At 37.2% G+C, this 19,867-nt stretch overlaps 1 protein-coding gene across 1 annotated transcript in view; it reads left to right on the top strand.

Moving 5' to 3' along the window:
• The window catches only part of si:ch211-196i2.1 (collagen alpha-2(I) chain), a 120,714-nt gene that overhangs the window by 74,863 nt on the left and 25,984 nt on the right, over window positions 1–19,867 (top strand). The window contains exons 13-37 of the mRNA XM_067574489.1: window positions 2,950–3,057; window positions 3,158–3,211; window positions 4,646–4,699; window positions 4,830–4,874; window positions 5,545–5,598; window positions 7,103–7,147; window positions 7,249–7,302; window positions 7,880–7,924; window positions 8,021–8,074; window positions 8,193–8,237; window positions 8,614–8,667; window positions 9,227–9,271; window positions 9,347–9,400; window positions 9,965–10,072; window positions 10,592–10,645; window positions 11,847–11,900; window positions 12,220–12,264; window positions 12,469–12,522; window positions 13,620–13,664; window positions 14,893–14,946; window positions 15,419–15,472; window positions 15,679–15,732; window positions 17,312–17,365; window positions 17,503–17,556; window positions 19,046–19,090. Coding sequence (XP_067430590.1) covers window positions 2,950–3,057; window positions 3,158–3,211; window positions 4,646–4,699; window positions 4,830–4,874; window positions 5,545–5,598; window positions 7,103–7,147; window positions 7,249–7,302; window positions 7,880–7,924; window positions 8,021–8,074; window positions 8,193–8,237; window positions 8,614–8,667; window positions 9,227–9,271; window positions 9,347–9,400; window positions 9,965–10,072; window positions 10,592–10,645; window positions 11,847–11,900; window positions 12,220–12,264; window positions 12,469–12,522; window positions 13,620–13,664; window positions 14,893–14,946; window positions 15,419–15,472; window positions 15,679–15,732; window positions 17,312–17,365; window positions 17,503–17,556; window positions 19,046–19,090 — 1,386 coding nt within the window. The remainder of the gene's footprint in view (window positions 1–2,949; window positions 3,058–3,157; window positions 3,212–4,645; window positions 4,700–4,829; window positions 4,875–5,544; window positions 5,599–7,102; window positions 7,148–7,248; window positions 7,303–7,879; window positions 7,925–8,020; window positions 8,075–8,192; window positions 8,238–8,613; window positions 8,668–9,226; window positions 9,272–9,346; window positions 9,401–9,964; window positions 10,073–10,591; window positions 10,646–11,846; window positions 11,901–12,219; window positions 12,265–12,468; window positions 12,523–13,619; window positions 13,665–14,892; window positions 14,947–15,418; window positions 15,473–15,678; window positions 15,733–17,311; window positions 17,366–17,502; window positions 17,557–19,045; window positions 19,091–19,867) is intronic.

Here is a 19,867-nt window from a genome sequence, read left to right as displayed (position 1 = left end):
TATTTTTTAACCCTTTTTCCTCTTAAAGCTATAATATCATAATAATATAATAAGTATTCCACCTTAAAATGTCTAAAAACGACTAGACCTATGTTATATATTTTGTTGAGTTGTGTACTTACATTACTCCAAATGTTTCCAACAATTTTCAAGCCCAGAGAAATCTGTCATTTTAATCAAGGTAACGGTCCGTTTCATTTGGTCGCCTGTCAATGGTGTCATACCCCGTCTAACCTGTCAGCGTTGTGGTTGTCTGCCAGAAACTGTCATAAATTGACTTTCTTTCTCAGTTTTAAGACACACTTTTACGATAAGCTTTTTAGATCTTGGTCGTTTTATATCTTTTAACCGGATGAAGGATTTTAGTCATCGGATGTCTGGATCTTAAGTTATCAGAGAAACAAGCTGAGCAAACGTTCCCAGATGTCCTGTGCTCGCCGAACAGCATTTGAGAAACACTGATTTTTTTATGTGAAACTGCTTTATTCAGTGTTTTTACCTTTTTTAATCCCTGTGTATGCTTGTTTTGGTGAGGAGACCTCTGCGGATAATTCTGCTCCTGGTAAAAACATCCTGAATGATGAACACTGAAGTAATTTTAACCCGTAAGCTGTTTAACAATAAAGACAACAACTGCCACGATCCCACACTACCTCATAATGTTATCAAACTCCATCTTTTGTTATTGTTTTGATTGAGAGACCCCTAGCAGCTGAAGTTACATATTGTTCGTTAAATATCTTGAGTTTCTCAAAATTTTGAAAACTTTTAAAGATTTTGCGTTTCCACACTAGATGACAATATCACTAGACGGACTATCACATGGCTTTTCTAACCCTTCATTGAACCCACCATTCAAGAATGAAACATTTTCTGGCTGTACCATTACTTCAGATGGAAATACTGTGTATATTGGGCAATATTTCATGCTCATTTACCTTTAAAACAATTTGACATATTTAATGTCATTGGAAACATTGCTCACCCACACAACATAAGTTTGAAAAGATGGACCCACTAGTGGATCCAGCAGAATTTAACAGTTGAGTGTTAAGTTAAATTATGTATAATATAGCTGTTGGAGCAGAGTGAGTGTGGTTAAAGGGAGTGGGTGTTGGCAAGCCCTCTGTGCATGAAACTCCCTATGATGTAACCATTCAAATATTGAGAGAATAAGCAATGAAAGTATTTTTATTGTTAAATTAAGAAGTTCCATACTTTTTTTGTAAATTTGATTACACCTAGGTATAGTTGTACCGGTTTTTAAAATTTATATTATTTCACAAGTTTCACATTCTCTCACCAGGACCTCTCCTCCTTGGCATTTAGTGCTGAGTCACATTAAATTTAAGAAACCTTAGAGTCAATTTGTTTGAGTGAGCAGCTTGTAAAGCTAGAGGTCGAGGTAATTTGAACTTACATCTCAAAATACATAAACATGAGTCCTGTGGCCTCATGGAAACTGAAAGCCTGTGCCACTCATTCTGTAAGATCTCAGCTGAGTAATGAGTTGATGCTGAGGGCCAAACAGCGTGGTTTGGGATAGTTGGAAACACTCAGTCGCCCATAGAACAGCTCATAGTATCTGCTCTGTGTAGAGCCCGTATGGCAGAGATTGATTGTTTGTGTGTGAGTCACTCTGTAGACTACATGGGAAAAAAAGCATATTTCTGCTTGTGCCAAAATAACCAGAAATGTCCTGTGGGTGATGTCACCTCAGTGTCTGTCAGTCACATGCATGTTTTAAATTGTTGGCTTGTGTGATGACTTTATGGTCTAGACCAAGTGGTTTCCAACCTGACTGGAGGGGTCACAAGATGAATCTCAGAGGTTGCAAGCTGATTAACAGCATAGGAAAACAGATTTTTTTTTCAACTTTGCTCTAATCTTTGCTTTTTTACTTGTGAATAATTTTTACTTGCTGGATAATTTCACCAGCTCAGGCCTCTAAAAATATTCAAATAAATCAAGTTTAGGAGAAAAAACTCTTTGGCAAGCTGTTCACCACTTGTAGACATGTACAACCTATGCCGAGTGGCCTTAAATAGACGGTGCTTCTATTTAAAAGGTTGCGTGCCAAAAAAGAACCACTGTTCTAAACAAAGCTCCACTGAATGGTGCAGTCTCCAGTTCAATCCCCAGAACAGTCGGATGGATATACTACTTTTCACTGTTTTGTATCATTGTAAATTGAATATTGTTTGGTTTTTGACTTTTGGTCAGTCAAAACAAGAAAGTGGAAGGGGTCACCTTGGGCTGTGGATAATTATAATTATCATTTGTCAGTATTGTACGATATTTTAAAGGGATAAACGATGAATCAGGTAATCACTAATTAAAATAATTGTGTGTTGTGTGTAAATGTATGAGCGTGTAGCAGGGCATCACTAAATAAGATAAATAAATAAACACTGCTTTTAGTAAAACTACCGTGGTTAAATAAAGCTTAAACAAACCCAACTCATCCATCATGCCAGCCTCTGCATGTATAACATTGTATCAATAATCCTCCACAGCTTAAAATACACCAGTGTCCCATGCCAGCACAGGTGGTTTATCCATTCACTGTGAATCTGTACATGTTTTCCACCTGTCTTCAGGCAGAGTTATTGCACACCTCAATCTTCTAGACAGTATGTTGTTATTCAGGTGATGCCTTGCCTGTGTGATGAATGGCTCCGCTGAGTGGTGGAGAGGGCCAGTGTCTACACAGTACAAACATATAATTTATAATGTAGCTTATCCAGTGTGAAGCTCAGTGCCGCTGCAGACTATTGTGATTTCAATTCACTATATTTCCAGTTTGTTAGATTTCACATTTTCTTTGTTTTACTGTCAGTTTTCTCTTTTTGTGTTTAAGTATCTTGTAAAAACAGTCCCTAACAAACTGATAAAGATGCAGTTGGTGTCAACAGTGGCCTACCTCTGATGATTTATGTTGCCTGACAGGGTGAGCGGGGTCTCAGGGGCCCTCCAGGACGAGCTGGGCCCCCAGGGAGAGATGGGGAAAATGGAGAAGATGGTCAGCCAGGGTCACCTGGTGTTCCTGGATTACCGGTGAGCACATTCTGTAGATGTAAACTAATTTTAAAGCATGAGAGTTTTACAGCTGCTAAATTGTTTTTTTTTTTTCCATCTTGTCTCTAATTGACATCAGGGCCCGTGGGGCTACAGGGGAGAACAAGGGTCCAAAGGGGAAAAAGGTGATGAGGTGAGGAATAAAAAGGAACAGCTGCTTTTGTAAGGAAGAAAAGTCAGTTCTGTTAAAACATTTAATTTACTATCTGTGAAATTATATAAGAACCTATGTTTATATTGTATGTGGGTTGAGCAACAGCTCATGAACACTGTCTTTCTGCCATCTTTTAATGATTAAACATTTGTGCTGATATTCTTTACTTCTGAGTATTTAGCGGTCACTTTTATCCAACACAAGTTCAACTGACTCGACTAATCAGGGCTGGGTATTGTTTTAAGTTTTTTGGTACTAGTGCTAACTGATACCTTTAGCTTTGGTGTTGATACCAAAATTATACTTTCCATATGTTTCTTTGAGAAATATTAACATGTTTTTCTAAAAAACTCTTTTCTGATTGAACAAAAGAAACTAAAGTTCTCAAATGTTTAAAAAATGTCGAAACATAAGAAGCTGTACATTAATTTTGAAGAGAGGAAATTGAATATTTTTGGCAAACTGTTTGATTGAAATCAGGAATCTGACCAAAGATTAAGTTAACAAGATTATAAATCAGACCAGAAAGCTAGCCAGCTTTAAGTTATTAATGGTTTTCAGTGCTGCAGACACATCTTGGCCGGTACCAAAAGATTGAGGCTTGGTTAGGTTTCATCTGTTGAACTATTCATGACAGAGCTGATGATCTAGTAATATTTCTGCCTTTAAAAGAGAAGCTGGATTTGCAGCAGGATTCATGATCTAAATCTACATTTGATAAGGGCCTTGTAGCATGAGAACTCCCCTCAAAATTTTAACACGTTCATGCATAACTTCATTTTAAAACAGATCAGCTGCAGGACTTAAAAATTCTTAAAAGCATCAAATTGTGTTTCCTCAAAGAAAGACTTGTAATGTATTAAAAAGTTTTAAGTGTCATGTATAAAAGTCTGAAATATTTTCTCCTTCCTGCTCAAGGTAGTAGTGTTATTTATAAACATATGTGTTATATATGTGAATGCAAGCTGGCAGGGGACATTATACATCTATAAACTACAAAACTTAAATCAAGCTAAATGAATGAATCCTTTTTCATTGGTTACTCCATCCATATATTTTATTATACCTATCCAGGTCTTAGCTGCATTGATTTAGCTAGTTATATCAGTAGGAATTATTGTTATATACTGCTGGGAAGTACTGAAAAAAATGTGATACAGTAATAAATAATTTCAGGCCGTATCGTCCCTACTGGTTTTCTAGAATACATTCATACTTTGGCCAGTATGATTATGAAACGTGTTAAATCACATTCTATGTGGTATTAAAAAGGTCTTAAATGCGACTTGGTGAACCCTGCAGAAACACTGTTGTTGCTCATGTGAAATTGATTAACGCTCATGTATACAGGGTAGGACACGAAGGAAATTACTATCACACTATAGATAATTATTTTTTTCTCTTCTTCCTCAGGGTCTCATTGGCATTACAGGTCAAAGAGGGGAATCTGGGGAACCTGGTGAGAAGGTACTCTTTGGTGCAATTTAATTATTATCATTATATAAATTAGAATTTGATTTTATACATACATGATTCATCAAAGATGTGGATTGCAATATGCTGTAATGATCTTGGATTGTGTTTTTTCTTTTTATAGGGCTCAACTGGTTTGCCAGGCCCACCTGGTCCTGTCGGGCCACCAGTGAGTGTCTTGTACTCTCCCACTTCAGCATCTGTTTTGTTCCTTTTTATATGTGCAACATGCCAGGAATAAGTGGATGTTATTCATTATGTTTATAATCCTTGTAGGGAAAGTAGGTGGTTAGTAAGCCAGGAGGATTTCTCCTTTATTTGTGACATGAAGCAGCTCATACATAAAGAACATTTTCATGTACAAGTGCAGTCTACTGGACAAGATGCCAGCACATTACAGGATCAATTCAAAACAACAAGAATGAGAGTAACAGCCATCTTTGTGTAATACAGTACATGTATATGTACTATACATGTACAGTACTTATATATCCAACTGGTGTAAAATAAGAAGAACAGGACAAACAATCAGCCTTTGTGAAAGAAAAGACATGCGCTTCTGAATCCCTTTTAATCCCTAATCCAGTCCCCCTTTGAACTTTGGTGCTTCCAGCAGTCAGGCACTGACTTCCATTTTGCTTTTCAGCCTATTCTCGGGTTTATTTTGATTCTACTTGGCATGAAATCAGAATCTCTGCCTTGCAGTATTAGCACAAGCACTCTGACCAGTAGGCAGCCTATCTGCTGTATTAACCCTCACTTTGAGTACAATGTTTTCCATGTATTTTAATATGTTGTTATTAAGCTGACATTGATTATATCTTGAATCTTCTCTGCAGGGGCCTCAAGGGATCAGAGGTGGCTACGGGCTAGAGGGGCCGTGTGGTCCTGATGTGAGTAATGAGCCATTCCACACTAGTTGCACATGAAGTTAAGCTTTTCAAAATAAAAGTTGTCAAGTTTTTTACTTGGCACTTTGTACTATTACTGTATGATTGATTCGTCTTCAAATGAATATTGTTAGTATTGTACTGCTACTTTACTGAAATTGAAAATTCAGTTATTAAATAATCACCTCCATAGCACCTGGAACAACTGGGGCCAGATGCATAAACGATGCATACACACAAAAACCATACATACGCCATTTCCCGCACATAAACTGGTATTTATAAAGAATGTGCAATGAGAAGGTGTGCACCTCACGCATTCTTTAGATCTTGCATACACATGGTTTTGCTGTTAATATTCTTTTTATATTATCCTTAGTTGTGTCGCACCTTGTAAAGTTGGTTTAGTTATGAGCGCTACAACCACATCACTTTTTATATTTCTGAGGTACAACTGCTGACGGTGGTTTACAGCTCCATGTGATGATTGATTGATATGGATGCTATAAAGAGCTGCACAGCCGTGTGTAATGACAGCTGTTCTGTTGTTGGAGAACCTTGCCGGTGCAACACAATTGGTGAAACGACATTTCTTCGTCCCCATTTGTTTCATTGACAGGTGTCAAGTGTGGTGAAGCAGGCAGCAAACTGATATGTAAACAGCTGGTTCAGGGCGTGTCTTCATCCATTTATGACTAATAGTGGGAGTGGAAATGAGGCTTGTGCACATGTGCCCAGTTCCTCAATGACTGAGATTTATGACACAGAACTACTGCATATGTACAGCTCTATAAATCTGACAAAAAGAATGTGTATGCATATTTCCGGCTTTGTGTGTACACAGAGTTTAAGTCATGAATCTACACAGAGTTTTATGCACCTGGCCCCAGGTGTTTGTGCCAAAAACAAATGTGCAATAAATTAGCTCATGTAGTTATATGTCAGCCCCACGCTAATCTATTGAGCTTGGCTTCTTTTTGTGGTTTAGCTCCAAAGAATACATAAAATTTGTATCATATTTCTTTAAACATATTTGAAGAAGCCAATTCTTAAGGAAATCAATGAGGTAGTACTGAAACCACATTTTTCGTCATTTGGCCACTGAAGACCTTCATTACGCTGCATGAACAGCATAAATGGGGAAATTTGTAAGCATCTATCTATCCATTTCTAAACCATTTATCCATGGGGCTGCAGCCTATCCCAGCATGCTTTGCACAAGAGGAAAAAAGAGTAGTGTTGGACATTTTGTGCATTTTTTTAAGTTGTACTGATTTTTTTTCTCAATGACTTGAATGAAGGTTGAGATTGACCTATGCAGGCTTTGTTTGGCTGTTGTACAATCTTTGACTAAGACTAAATTAGAGATGAGTGGTTAATGCCTGATTATTTTCTATTTTGGGTGAATAATCCTTTTGAAGTGATTATACAGTTTTATTCATTGTGAGAGATTCTGAAGTGATGGACAAAGTATCATTCATGCTGTTATGTACATATTTGTTACCAGGGGGAGAACGGACTGGATGGCCCCCCAGGTCTGCCAGGGCTGACGGTAAGCAGACAAACTGATTAGATGGCAGAATATTTGCATGTTTGAGCCAATTATGAATATACTGTATTTATAATATTTTTTTGTTTGTTTGTGTGTCATAGGGTGCACCAGGTGCTACAGGACAAGTTGGCGCTCAAGGAGTTAATGGCTCCAGGGTAAGATCGCAAAAGTGTTTATGTAACTCATTTCATCTGGAAGTAATAAATGGTTTCCCACATAGGACTGTGATTAGGGAGTACTTTAACTGTCATTAATTTTTCAATTGAGAGATTTTTCATTACACTGTAACCGTTAAAAATTGTGAAAAGTGTCCATCACAAATTCCCAGAGCCCAAGGCGACATCCTCAAATAGCTTGTTTTGTCGAACCAATGGTTGATATTTTGTTTATGGTCATATAAAACAGAGAAAAACGTCAAATTCTCATATTTGAGAAGCTTGAAACAAAGAATGTTCAATAGTATTTCTATTTGATTAATGACTTGAACTATTAAAAAATAATTAAAACTGTTGTTGACTCATATTCGGTTGATCAAAACATATTTGTTGTTGGTGGTGTTTCAACTCCAGCTATGATTTTAAAAATAAGACTTTCAACATTAAAATAAAGTAAATGTTATCTTATTGATTTGAAATTTCATGTCTGGAAAGTTTCATAGATCTGAAACTGAGCATTCAAACTGAGGCTGCAGGTGACTTCCTTTGTGTATGAATGGTTTATTTTCTCTTCCAGGGGGACATGGGACCTGCTGGCAGTGTTGGCCCCAAAGGCCCACAGGTTTACATTTTGTTTGGTTATATTTATGCAGCAGTTGTTTGAAATGTTTAGAGACTGTGTTTTACATACATTTTTCCTTCTTTTTCTTTTGACTAGGGGCCTCCAGGTTTAGAAGGACAGATGGGACCTCCAGGACTCAGAGGACAACAAGTGAGTAGAGTTCAAGGCAGGACTGTCCATAGAGAGTTCTGATTGATGGGGTGCTGTTTCATTCAGTTTGCATCATGTATAGTGCAGTAGGTTAACGTCAATTTGTGCATTTCAACAGGGACATTCAGGACTGAGCGGTGCTGCTGGGCCTAAAGGAGATCCTGTAAGTTTGTTCTCATCATGTTAATCATGTTCTTTTGTTTTAAAACTGGTAGTGTATATGTATTGTGTATCATTTATGTTTGAGATGCTGCAAGGTTATCTAGTTTCTAGAAGAATCACTTTTACGTCTAAAACCTGAAAATCGTCCCAATGTTGTAAATTAATTTGGTTCACATGGAGACATGAGGGGGGGTTGAAATTTCCTTCTGCTTCTGAAGTCTGAGAACCACTGATTAAAGCTAAGTTGTATCAATTGTTAATTCTACAGATAAGGGTCGATATGTTCATCATCTGAAGTCTGACCTTCTAAAAACAAAATATACAGTATCTTATCATTGTTTTCCCTTCTGTGTTGTTTCTTTTTCTTTTCATATCAGGGGCCTGTGGGGCCCATGGGTGTCCGGGGGGATCCCGGCTTTGACGGGCCAATGGTAAGTTGCACTTGAACATAATATTCTCCAGGGTATTACATCATTACATTGCAGTTACACACATGCAGGTACACACTATGTATGAGCTGACTGGATGTATGGAAAAGCGTTAAAAGCAGAACATGATGTTGGATTCAGTCTCAGGGATTTTTAACAGGTCCTGTAACTTTTGTCACCACAGCAGCTGTACCTCACAGTTCACAATGAAAAGCTGTAAAATATATTTTCACATTGACCTATACAGGCATGCTGCTGAGAGACAGCGTGCTGCTGCCTTACAGTGCCATCTACTGGTGATAGTGACTCTGTGAGACACTGAATTCACAGTTCCTTATTTACAATTCATTATCTGCTGCTGGGCTTCACTGAAGCGTAACTGTTTGCAACAGATGTATTCATTGACAAACATCATCTGTCTCAATAATATGAAGTTATTTTTTGTAACTTGTAGTTACAACAAAGAACAAGTTGATGCCCTGCAAAATAACTTCCATCTTTATCATCATTGTTACAGTGGCAGTTTTAAACAATACATTGTACTCTTTGGCTTTATTTACAGGGTCCATCAGGAAGCCAGGGTCCTATGGGTTTTTCTGGAGTAACGGTGGGTGCTGATGATAGATATTGCAAAAATTAATAGCCACAGTAAACATTCCTTTGACCATTTTCTTCTTTACAGGGTAACAGGGGGCCAGATGGGGACAAGGGAGATCCAGGACCTAAAGGCGACAAAGTAGGAATCTGTGATTTCCTGTTTAATAACACTGATCAAAGAGATTAATGCAATGTTATAGAGCTACTTATAAGAATGGTTTGACATTTTGGGAAGTACGATTATTTGCTTTCTTGTTTAGAGTTAGATGACAAGATTGATACCACTCTCATGTCCATCCGTTAAATATGAGGCTACAACCAGCAGCCAGTTAGCATAGCTTAGCACAAAGACTGGAAACAGGGGGGAAACAGTTAGCCTGGCTCTGTCCAAAGGTAACAAAATCTGCCTGCAGTACAAGCAGCTGTAAAGCTCATTAATTAACACAATATATCTTGTTTGTTTAATCTGTACAAAAACCAAAGTAAAAATACATGTCAGAGTTTACAAGGGTTATGTGCAACTAGTTCTTGGTCGGGTGCAGTTATTTCCTGGAGTCTCACAACCTCACAGTGACAACAAAACTCCAACAAAGTCAATAAGCATATTTCCCAAAATATCAACCCTCCTTTAACATCTCATGGATCATTCTGAAAGGTCTCTGTGCCTTTTCTTAGTGAGATAAGTCTCTCTTTTTTATCTCAGGGTGTTCAGGGGGCAGCAGGTATTACAGGTCCTCAGGGAGAGAGGGGCCCCACCGGCTTCCCAGGTTTCCCAGGGACCAACGGCCAGCCTGGCCCCAAAGGCACTGAGGTACAGCATACAGCACTGCTATTAACCATATTCTGTCTTTATAACACTAATCAGAATCTACATTAGTAGCTGTATACAATGGATGTGTTTTGACAAAAGCACTTCCTCGCACTTTCCTTGCAAGCTAGTTAGCAGACATGGAGTGTTTGTTGTGTTAAACTACTATTTCAAAGGTCAAGAATTAAGTCAGTGGGTGTTTTGTTTCAGCAGGAAAGTCAAGCTTAAAATTGTAAATGAAAGAAATTAGAAAACAAGTTCAAAAAAATACACCATTGGTTTAAGAAAATCTGATTTTTTTTAAAAGAAAAAATTCTTGAAAGATGCATTGTCCTATTAAAGTTTATTATAACAAGTTGATTTACACAAGCAAAACACAAAATAAACTTGTCAACCCTTTACAACATGACATTACTTCTTTATGTTGACATTTTCCTGCAGCATGATATTGTATAACCTGAGGCAGCCTGGGGGAGGTGAAAAGCGAGATAAGCTTGACTGATTTTATATTTCTTCATTCAGGGCACAAATGGAGAAACTGGCCCTCAGGGAAAACAGGGCAGCAGCGGGTTAAAGGTCAGTGATGATTTGTGCGTCTGAAAACCAAGAAATGTCAGATGACTTCATATGTTGATCCAAACGTCACACTTCACTGTGTAACATTAGAGCTTTCAATGGCCTCCTGCATGAAAATTTAACAGTCAAATTTTGTGAAGTGAATGAACAGCTTTGACTGCAATAACATGAATTTAAAGCAGCTATAATCCATATTTTTATAATAACAATGGATTAAATTACTGTGTTTAATGTGAAAGGGGTCCCTCGTACTGACGTACCCACAGAGAATTATCAACCAACTCTGCAGTTCCCCTCTACAGAGCTTTATAGCATCTTTCAGCACACAACTCCAAATGAATGCTAATGTCATTTTAATGTGTCTGCTGGATGTGTAAATAGCCAGCTGTTTAACAGCTCTCCATATCACTTAAAAGGTGATAACATGTCAGTGTGGTGTTTACAGCGTGTTTCCTCTGCCCAGAAATGGTGAAAAAAATCAGTTGTTTTAGGTTTAACATGCTGCTAACGGTCTCTACAATGGTCAGTAATCCAGAGGAATATTTAAATAATAAAAAACAGAAGATGAATAAAGCCTTTTCCTGTAGCATGCAAGTAAAAGTGAATACGTCACTGTGAAGTACAAGTTTTAATTGGAATCACTCGTCTCAGCTGGCGTCACTTTCAGCCTTCTGTTTGCAAGTGTTTACTTATTTGTTAAAAAGGCAATGACAGGATGAATTATATTTTGTCTGAATGTCTGTCAGACGCAAAGTAAACTCTTGATTAAAACATTTAAAAACCCAACTATTAATCCACTATTTACAGTTTCTCTAAAGACTCCTGGGATGTGTCTAAACTGTTTTTAGCAATATTGGACAACGTGTCGACATTCTTTCAATTGTGTGATCATTTCTGAGAGATTCCAGATCACCTGCCATCTTTTAGTCTAAACTGAAATTAATATGGGTATTACATCAAGTGTCACCTTTTTTGACTTCTGTTAAGATGTATATGATGAAGTTTAGTAATCAGCATCGACTCTGTGACATAAGGGCAATTATACTTGTATCATGTGTCATTTCTACTTTCTAATTTCTGCATAATTTCACTAATTTTAAGAACAAGAAAGCAATACAGAAATGAACACAGTAAACACAAATGAAGATGGTTTCATTGTGGACATTTATGTTCAGTCACTAATATCTTAACTTCCTTGAAGGGGAACAGGGGACCAGATGGACGCAACGGCAAACCAGGACCCAGAGGGAACAAGGTACAACACTACTGCTTGTAATTTATTTTTGAGTTCATGGTACTACCGGCAAAAATCATGAGCTCAGAAAAAGGAAACAAATCTATGAGGGTACTGTGGCTGTCCTTGAAATAAAAAAGAGGAAAAAAACATTCATAAATTTGCCAAATTAGAGCTAACATACAGAAACAAGCTGTTTTTGGTAATTATCTGCACAGATGGACCATTTTATTTCCCTGACAAATTGTCTGGCTTCTGTTACCTGATGTGTAAGTTGCTTTGTATTCCAAAATTCGTTTTTTTGGCGTTGATCTCTTCCTCTCTCTTTACTTTTCTCCAGGGTCGGACTGGACAGAGGGGCCACGCCGGCCAACCGGGTCCATCGGTATGGCTCCGGTCAAATATTCAAAATGTTTCTTAAAAAAACTGTATGAGGTCATAATCTTAACATATATATCCCTAATATTGGATTTTATTTCCATTTTTTTAAAATCAGAATTAAGTTGTTTTTGGTCGGCACAGTCAGTGGATTTACACTTCTATAGGATGAACAGTTTGCGTGTGTGTGTGTTTGGTTGATTCCTCCCAGGGTTTGCCGGGGCCACCTGGATCAGAGGGAGCAGAAGGAAAGCCTGGTACACAGGTTCCCATTCTCTATCATATTTCAATCTCATGACCTGTAAATGCTGTGTGTATCTGTGTGTCTTCTACTATTCTGTTATATTTCAAAAAAAATAATTACCTAAACTGATTTCACACATATTTTATGACTCATCTTGGTTTAGTCCCAATCTTGTATTTTAGAGGGTGGAGGGCTAAATCTTTATATGAATATAGAGGGAAGAGACACTGCACTGTACATCATCACATCACTTGACTTCTTTAAAGAAAAACAATGCTTCTCTGAATACAAGATGATATGGCTGTTGGGTATAAATTTTAAGGGGTGATATACTAGAACACTGCTAAGATGGAAATGCCCTAAAAATGTCAAAACTGACTCCCTAGTTGAGTGGAGGTTTCTCTTGTGTAGTAATTGTTGGTGTAGACAGCAGGAGGCAGTCTTTGTACAGTAACACTGTAGTGAGCTGTTGTACATTTTCAGCTCTACAGTAACATGATGTTTATCTCTATTTCCTTTATTCATCACCATGTATAATCCAATATTTAAACAGTGTGAATTGCTGAACTTTTAAATCTACAGTCAATGTTACCATGTTTCTGTTTTTAGTGTGAAACCTTATTTTTGTTGAACTGGGGTAGTGCTGAAAAAACAGTTGATTCATCAGTTTATCCGTGGTTGTAATTTTGATAGTGATATCGATCATTTAAGCCATTTGTCAAGGAAAAATGAACATTTTGAGATTCCAGCTTTGTGTGAGATTTGCTGCTTTTCTATATTTTCTATAGTATTTGAGTACATATTGATGTATGAACCTATATTTGGCAATTTTGTGACATTTTATTGACTAAATGATTACTAATTCAATCAGAAAAATAATCCACAGATTAATCGATAATGAATGTAATCATTTATTTTATTTTGTAACAAATTTTAAAGACTTCAAGACATCGATTAAGAAACTGAATTCAAGATTAAATGGCTTGATATGATGGAAATTCATGTGTTTAGTTCATGCATTAATTGTTGAAAGTGATGATATTTACTATTTGCACTCTGAATGACCTCTGCTGCTGGGAAAAATTACATTGTTGGCATTTTCCCTGTCTCTGTTTCAGGGTCCGTTGGGCGCAGCTGGCAGTGCGGGCAGTAAAGGACCGAAGGTAAGACTGTTAGCCTCAGAATGACCTCATTATTCAGTTTATGGCATCATCCCTCCAGATCACCTTTTTTGGCTCTATGCCAAAACCTGCAGGGTTCAACTGAATAAAAACACGTTACACTTTTTACAAGACAGCCCAGGATTAAATGATGGAGGAGTTTATAGGTTTATGAGCAGGCAAAGACAACAAACACTGCCAAAAAAATTAAAAAAAACAACAGGACAGATCAGAATCTGCTACCAGCCAGTTAAAGATATCAGGTGTGTAGACTTTTAGGAGTGGCTGGGGCTGATCAGAGTTCATGTAAGTGCCTGTGTGTATGTATCACAAATGCTTACACGTACTATATGTCATATAGACACACTATGTGGCCAAAAGTATGTGGACACCTTAACATTGCACCTGCAGTACCAGTCAAAAGTTTGGATACACCTTCCCGTTCACTTGAATGAGAAAGTGTGTCCAAACTTTTGACCAGTACTGTATATTACGATTCCAAAATCATAGGCGTTCATCTACTACTATATCAGCGTTTTTGGAATTCGCTCAACTTTCAGCCACAAGAGCATTAGTAAGATTAGGCACTTATGTTGGGTGTCCCCTTAATGGAACCAAGAGCCCAATCCATGAAAAACAGCCCCAGATATACAGTAATGCCTTGCCCACAGACTAATATTTGTGTGTGTGTGTGTGTGTGTGTGTGTGTGTGTGTGTGTGTGTGTGTGTGTGTGTTAAAACTCTTAATCTCATGAGAAAAATGGATTTACTATTTTAAAAACTCCAGATGTACTTCTGCTGAGTTTTGTAATTCCAAAATTTACAGTGATCATTAATTGCATTGCAATTACATTATTAATTGCTTAAGTTATTACAGACAAATGTAGCCCATCGTGTCTTAAATTAAACTCTTAATCACCAATATATTATCCATAATGACTTTTAGGGAGTAGCCTCATAAAATCCCATCAAATGAAATGGCCAAAACACAATTAAATGGCAGATTAAGCAACTATTAGTAAAATACTGAATGAACTAATTTAAACCAACAATTTAACAGCTCAGTGCATGTCTGTTAATTGCAAGAAATAAATGACAGTTTATTTCACATTTGCACTTTTATATTTTTGGTCAGCTTTGCAATTCTCCATGTTTTCTCTCATCCCACTCTTTCCCTTTTCACTTACTTGATATTTTATATATTATATGCTGTCCTTTGCTACTTTTCCAGGGTTTTCAAGGAATTGCTGGTGACAGAGGAGCAGACGGCCCACCAGGGTCTCTGGTATGTTTCATTGTAATTATGTTGCTGTATAGTTTGGAAGACAAAGGAACTTTAAACTGTAACTATGAAACTGGGTATTTCAGAGTCAAGGCAGGTAGGATGTTTGATGGAGACAAACACTTGGCTGTTGTGTCAAGACTTTTGAGATGCTGTTCATTTTTATTTTCTACACGTTTAGCATACATACAGCGTACAATCTGTAAATACAGCTATAGATTTAGGCTGGATAAGATAGCAGTTTCCCCCTGCTTGAGTGTTTGTGCTATGCTAAACTAAAAACACTGTGATATTGATCTTTGTCTCTAACTCCTGCTCAGACAACAAACAAGCAGATTAATTTAAATGTATCACATGCTTGATCAGCAACATCCTTATTTTCACCGCCAATGTTGCATTAAGGTTCATGGTGTTTGGACAGTGGTATTGATTGGTACTTTGGCCCTTTGGTGATAGAGTTTTTTTTATCCGACAGGGGCCACCAGGGAAGACAGGACCTCCAGGCTCACCAGGACTCCAAGGAGACAAGGTGACTCTGCAGGCAGAGAGCAATCATGACCTCCTTCACATCAACACACAAATATTTGTTGTATAAGCGTATATGGTCATTGTATGTTATGTAGATCTTAGTGGACCTTGCCATTTGATTAGCCCTTTGAAGGAGCAAGTGTTCATTGTTTTGTGTGTGTGTGTGTGTGTGTGTGTGTGTGTGTGTGTGTGTGTGTGTGTTTTCAGGGTTTTACAGGGAAGCCAGGCATGGAGGGACCTCAGGGCCCAGTAGGCCTGTATGTAAGTGATTCTTCAGCAGGGCAGATGCAAGGAATGCACCTGTACTACCGTTTCACAGCATATACAAATGCATACACTACATGAACAGTATATCATTGCACATTAAGTTTTTTTTTTTTTTTTTTAATTTGTTTAATCCTTGACAAAATTATCAATGTGTAGAACACTGATGTGTGCAGCTAAACAGAAAATCAGAGAGACATTGATTTGACATTTTAAATTAAACTTTTATGCAAGTAATTAATAAATACTGTTAAATTCAGTTTTTTTCAGTAACTTTAATGTGCAGTGAGATGATCATTATTGCCCTCAAGCAGTAGGACACAGTGACTCTATTATTTGACTATGTTAATTACGTTAATCAGTTCATAGCATAAATCATTATTATGTTAATGTGAGTTGAAGTAATTCAGTTTTTAAGCTTCAAGTTTTTTATTGAAATACAGGTGCAACAGGATGGCTACAGTAACTAAACTGCATGGTCATTTGGTAGTTTTGTTTGTTTCGTTAGAAATCAAACTGTTAGTACTGTGGAATGAAACTGTCATATATGATGCATATATATATATAAACAAGAGGTTTTTTTCAGAAGAAATCAGACCGAATAAGATGTAATAATGATTCAGTGGTTGTGACTGTATGGATTTAAGGCTCATAGTTTTCATTGTAATACAGCAAGGTTTTCTACAAGGAGCAGATTGGTTTCAGTTGATGTTCCTCATGAATTTTATGTCACCATGCACCATTTGGTGTTTTTCCCACTTCAAAAGGACATTATCCATTGGACTTTACAATGAGATAATTCACAGCTCAGAAAATTCCTCTAGAAAGTGCAGAGGAATAAATGTAGATGAGCTGATGCACCACAGTCCTTCTACTTAATAAAAAGTTATTACAAGTTATTAGTATTTACCCTACAATGGTATTTTAAAAAAATAATTTCAATCAGACTGACTGTTCACTTTATTGCCCAGACTAAATTAAAATACCACTCCATATCAGTGCTAAATTTGAAGCTAGTAGTTTGAAGAAGAAGTTTGAAGCTTTTAGCTTAACTAGCATAAAGACTTGAAGCAGGAGGAAGCTATCCTAGCTCTGTCCAAAGGAAAAGAAAATCTCATAAATTTACATGTTCTATCTTGTTTGTTTAATTCATAGAAAACCAAAGTGTAAAATTGACAATTTGTGGTTTACAGTGTTATGTGCTGGAACTAGCTAGGGTTAGCTGTTTCCACCTGTTTCTTGTCTTTATGCCATGCTAAGCTAACCGCCTGCTGGTCCTAGCTTCATAAAGTACAAACAAAAGTCCTCTTATTGAACTCCCTGCAAGAAAGTTAACTGTATTTTTTAATACTCAAAACTCCAATTAATGTAAGTATTGAAAAGCCTACCCATAGTCTGTATGGTCTATAAACTGTCACATATATGGACACTAAAAAATGTTGCTTTCTTTTTCAGAATACTGCACAAGCTAATAATGCAATTTTCTGGCAACGGCTGTGTTGTGCTGGATGAACCTGACCTGACATTAAATGATGATTAATTACATTCTTCTGTCTGTTGTTGCTATTACCATCAGGGTATCCAGGGGACTGTGGGCATGCGTGGTCCTCCGGGTTTCACAGGAGAAAGGGTAAGGTCATCTTTCTCTCACGTATCTCTAACAACTTTTGTTAAAGTACAGACTTTTTAGATTTACTGTTGAAATCTCTCACATCACATTAGCTGACAAACAATCACAAGTAATCTCTTCTTTCTCTTCTGCGCCAGGGTGAGCCAGGTTTAAGAGGCTTATCCGGGCCAGTTGGCAAGCCAGGACCTGCAGTAAGTGTAGTTTATTTTGGTTTTTTATTTCTTATCTATCAACCTCTGAGAAGTGCTAAGAGTATAGGAGGTGCACTGAGTATTGTACAGAGGATTTGATTAAGAGCAGCTATGATGGGGTCACACCAAGGAGGGATTGATAGATAAACCAGTGAAGTGTGCAGCTGGTGTGCAGGGACTGCCAGTTTATGGAGGCAAACAGGTCACAGTGATTGATTTTGTAGGGGGCACTGGTGGCAAATATTATGGCAAAGTGAGATGGCACGTCTAGCTGATAGAGGGCAAATAACTTCTAGCCTGTCCCCTAATATCCAGACTGCGCTCTAGGTCAGATCCTCAATGAAACAGTTCACTCTACAGTCTTTGAAGCAGAAATATTGCTGTTGACATCAGGATCTTTATTGAGGTCAGCATAGTTTACAGGAATTTAAATGAAACCATAGAACAAACTGCAAACTGCAAAGACACACCATATACAGAGATAGTGTGCAAAAAAGGGAGATACCATGGAAACAAGGACAAAATACAATGGCAAGAGGTTACATAAAAGTTAACTTTGCCACTAAATTTGCAAGTTTCATCTAAAGTAGACACATTGACATGTGACTGGCCTGCAAATCACATAACGAATGCTTACTGGATTACTTTGCAGTTGCAGATTTTGGCTTATGAGGTGAGAAGGCTTTTGAATGCAGGAGAAGTAAGGGAGTCTGATGCAGACTATTGCTTCTCTAACACAGTTATAAAAGTCCATAAACATACACCTGTATACACCTGAGTGCGAGCAGGCAGGTACACACATACAAACCTCTTTGCAAGCTTGCATCCACAGATAGAAAAAGCAGAAACTTTAATGAAGCTATACACCTTTCTGTTGTTATTTCTATGATTATAATAATTATTCAATAATTATTTCTAAAATAATTTACCTTGTCAGGACTGATGGCTTTTCTTCTGTTTCTGTGCCCTATAAATCAATTCTCCTTTTTTCCGGTTGGTTAGACTTGGGAATAAGACAGTCCCTCCTGCATGGAAAGAGTTAGTGTCAGTCATGGAAGTGGGTTTTCTGAAGTTCACTTCTTTTCCACAGTCCCTGCAGTGTCACTGGACACATTCTGTGCTCTCTCACATGGTTGCCCACTGCTGTGGTGAAATCTATCAATCTGTCATAGAGTGAAGTCATACTGTGCTAAGACGGTAGATTCATCAGCTACTGGCATGAACACTAAATACAATGGTAAACTGAATGCTTTTGTGTCCACATCACTGAATTAACTGAAAGCTACACTCATCATGGTAGACAATGATCTTGTCATCAAAAGGGACAAATGGACAAGCTGAGAAAGGTTCTACACTTTGCTGCAAAAGTTTAAAAAATACATATAATTTCCATACTCTATTCTCAAAACAGTCCTCACATGAGACAGAAGTGAGAGTTGTGGGTGCAATTAGCATGTTCTGACTTGCCTTGTCTGTTTTTCTTTTTCAGGGTCTGCCAGGTCCTCCTGGAGAGAAGGGACCCCGGGGACCTCAGGTGAGAGAAACTGAAACCCTAAATCAGAGAGAACAAATTATTTAGCTTCCCCCACATATTGTTGATGGACCTAAACTGTAATGCTGGTGTTTGTTTTAATGATATCATTGTGATTATTACACAGTATCAATTATTGTCCATAAGGATATTCAGTTTGTAAAAATAGCAGAAACATAATGTATATCATACACACATTTACAAGCTATCATTCACAGCTAACATTCATATCTTCTTTTCTTTCTAATAATGCTCAGAGAAAAGACATTGGAACAAAAACATTAGGGCTGCAACTAACCATGATTTTTATTATTATTCCTTGATTAGTCATTTAATCATTTTTTTCTGTAAAATGTCAGAAATGAGTGTAAAATGTTACATTTTTCCAGAGTAGAAGGCATCTGCAAATGTCTTATTTTGTGCAACAAACAGTCCAAAAACCAAGAATATTCAGTTTACTATCATGTACGACAAAAAAGCATCAAATCCTCAGATTTGAGAAGCTGTCACCAGCAAGTGATGGGCATTTTTGCTTTAAAAAAATATTATTTATTTATTTATTTATTTATTTATTTATTCATTTATAATAATATTATATATTATTAAAATGATTATTCGATTATCAAAGTAGATGCCGATTAACTTTCTTTCAATTGACTAATTAATTAATCGACTAATCATTGCAGCTCTAAAAGACATGCCAAGCCATATTACAAATTTTAAGTTATCCATTGTGGAAAAGGAGAAAATAAACACCAATGTAATGCACATGAAGAAAAC

This window comes from Thunnus thynnus, chromosome 19 (assembly GCF_963924715.1).
Source record: "Thunnus thynnus chromosome 19, fThuThy2.1, whole genome shotgun sequence".
Classification (NCBI taxonomy): domain Eukaryota; kingdom Metazoa; phylum Chordata; class Actinopteri; order Scombriformes; family Scombridae; genus Thunnus; species Thunnus thynnus.
The sequence above is the reverse complement of the archived record's forward strand: the minus strand, read 5'-3'. Positions and strand labels throughout refer to the sequence as shown.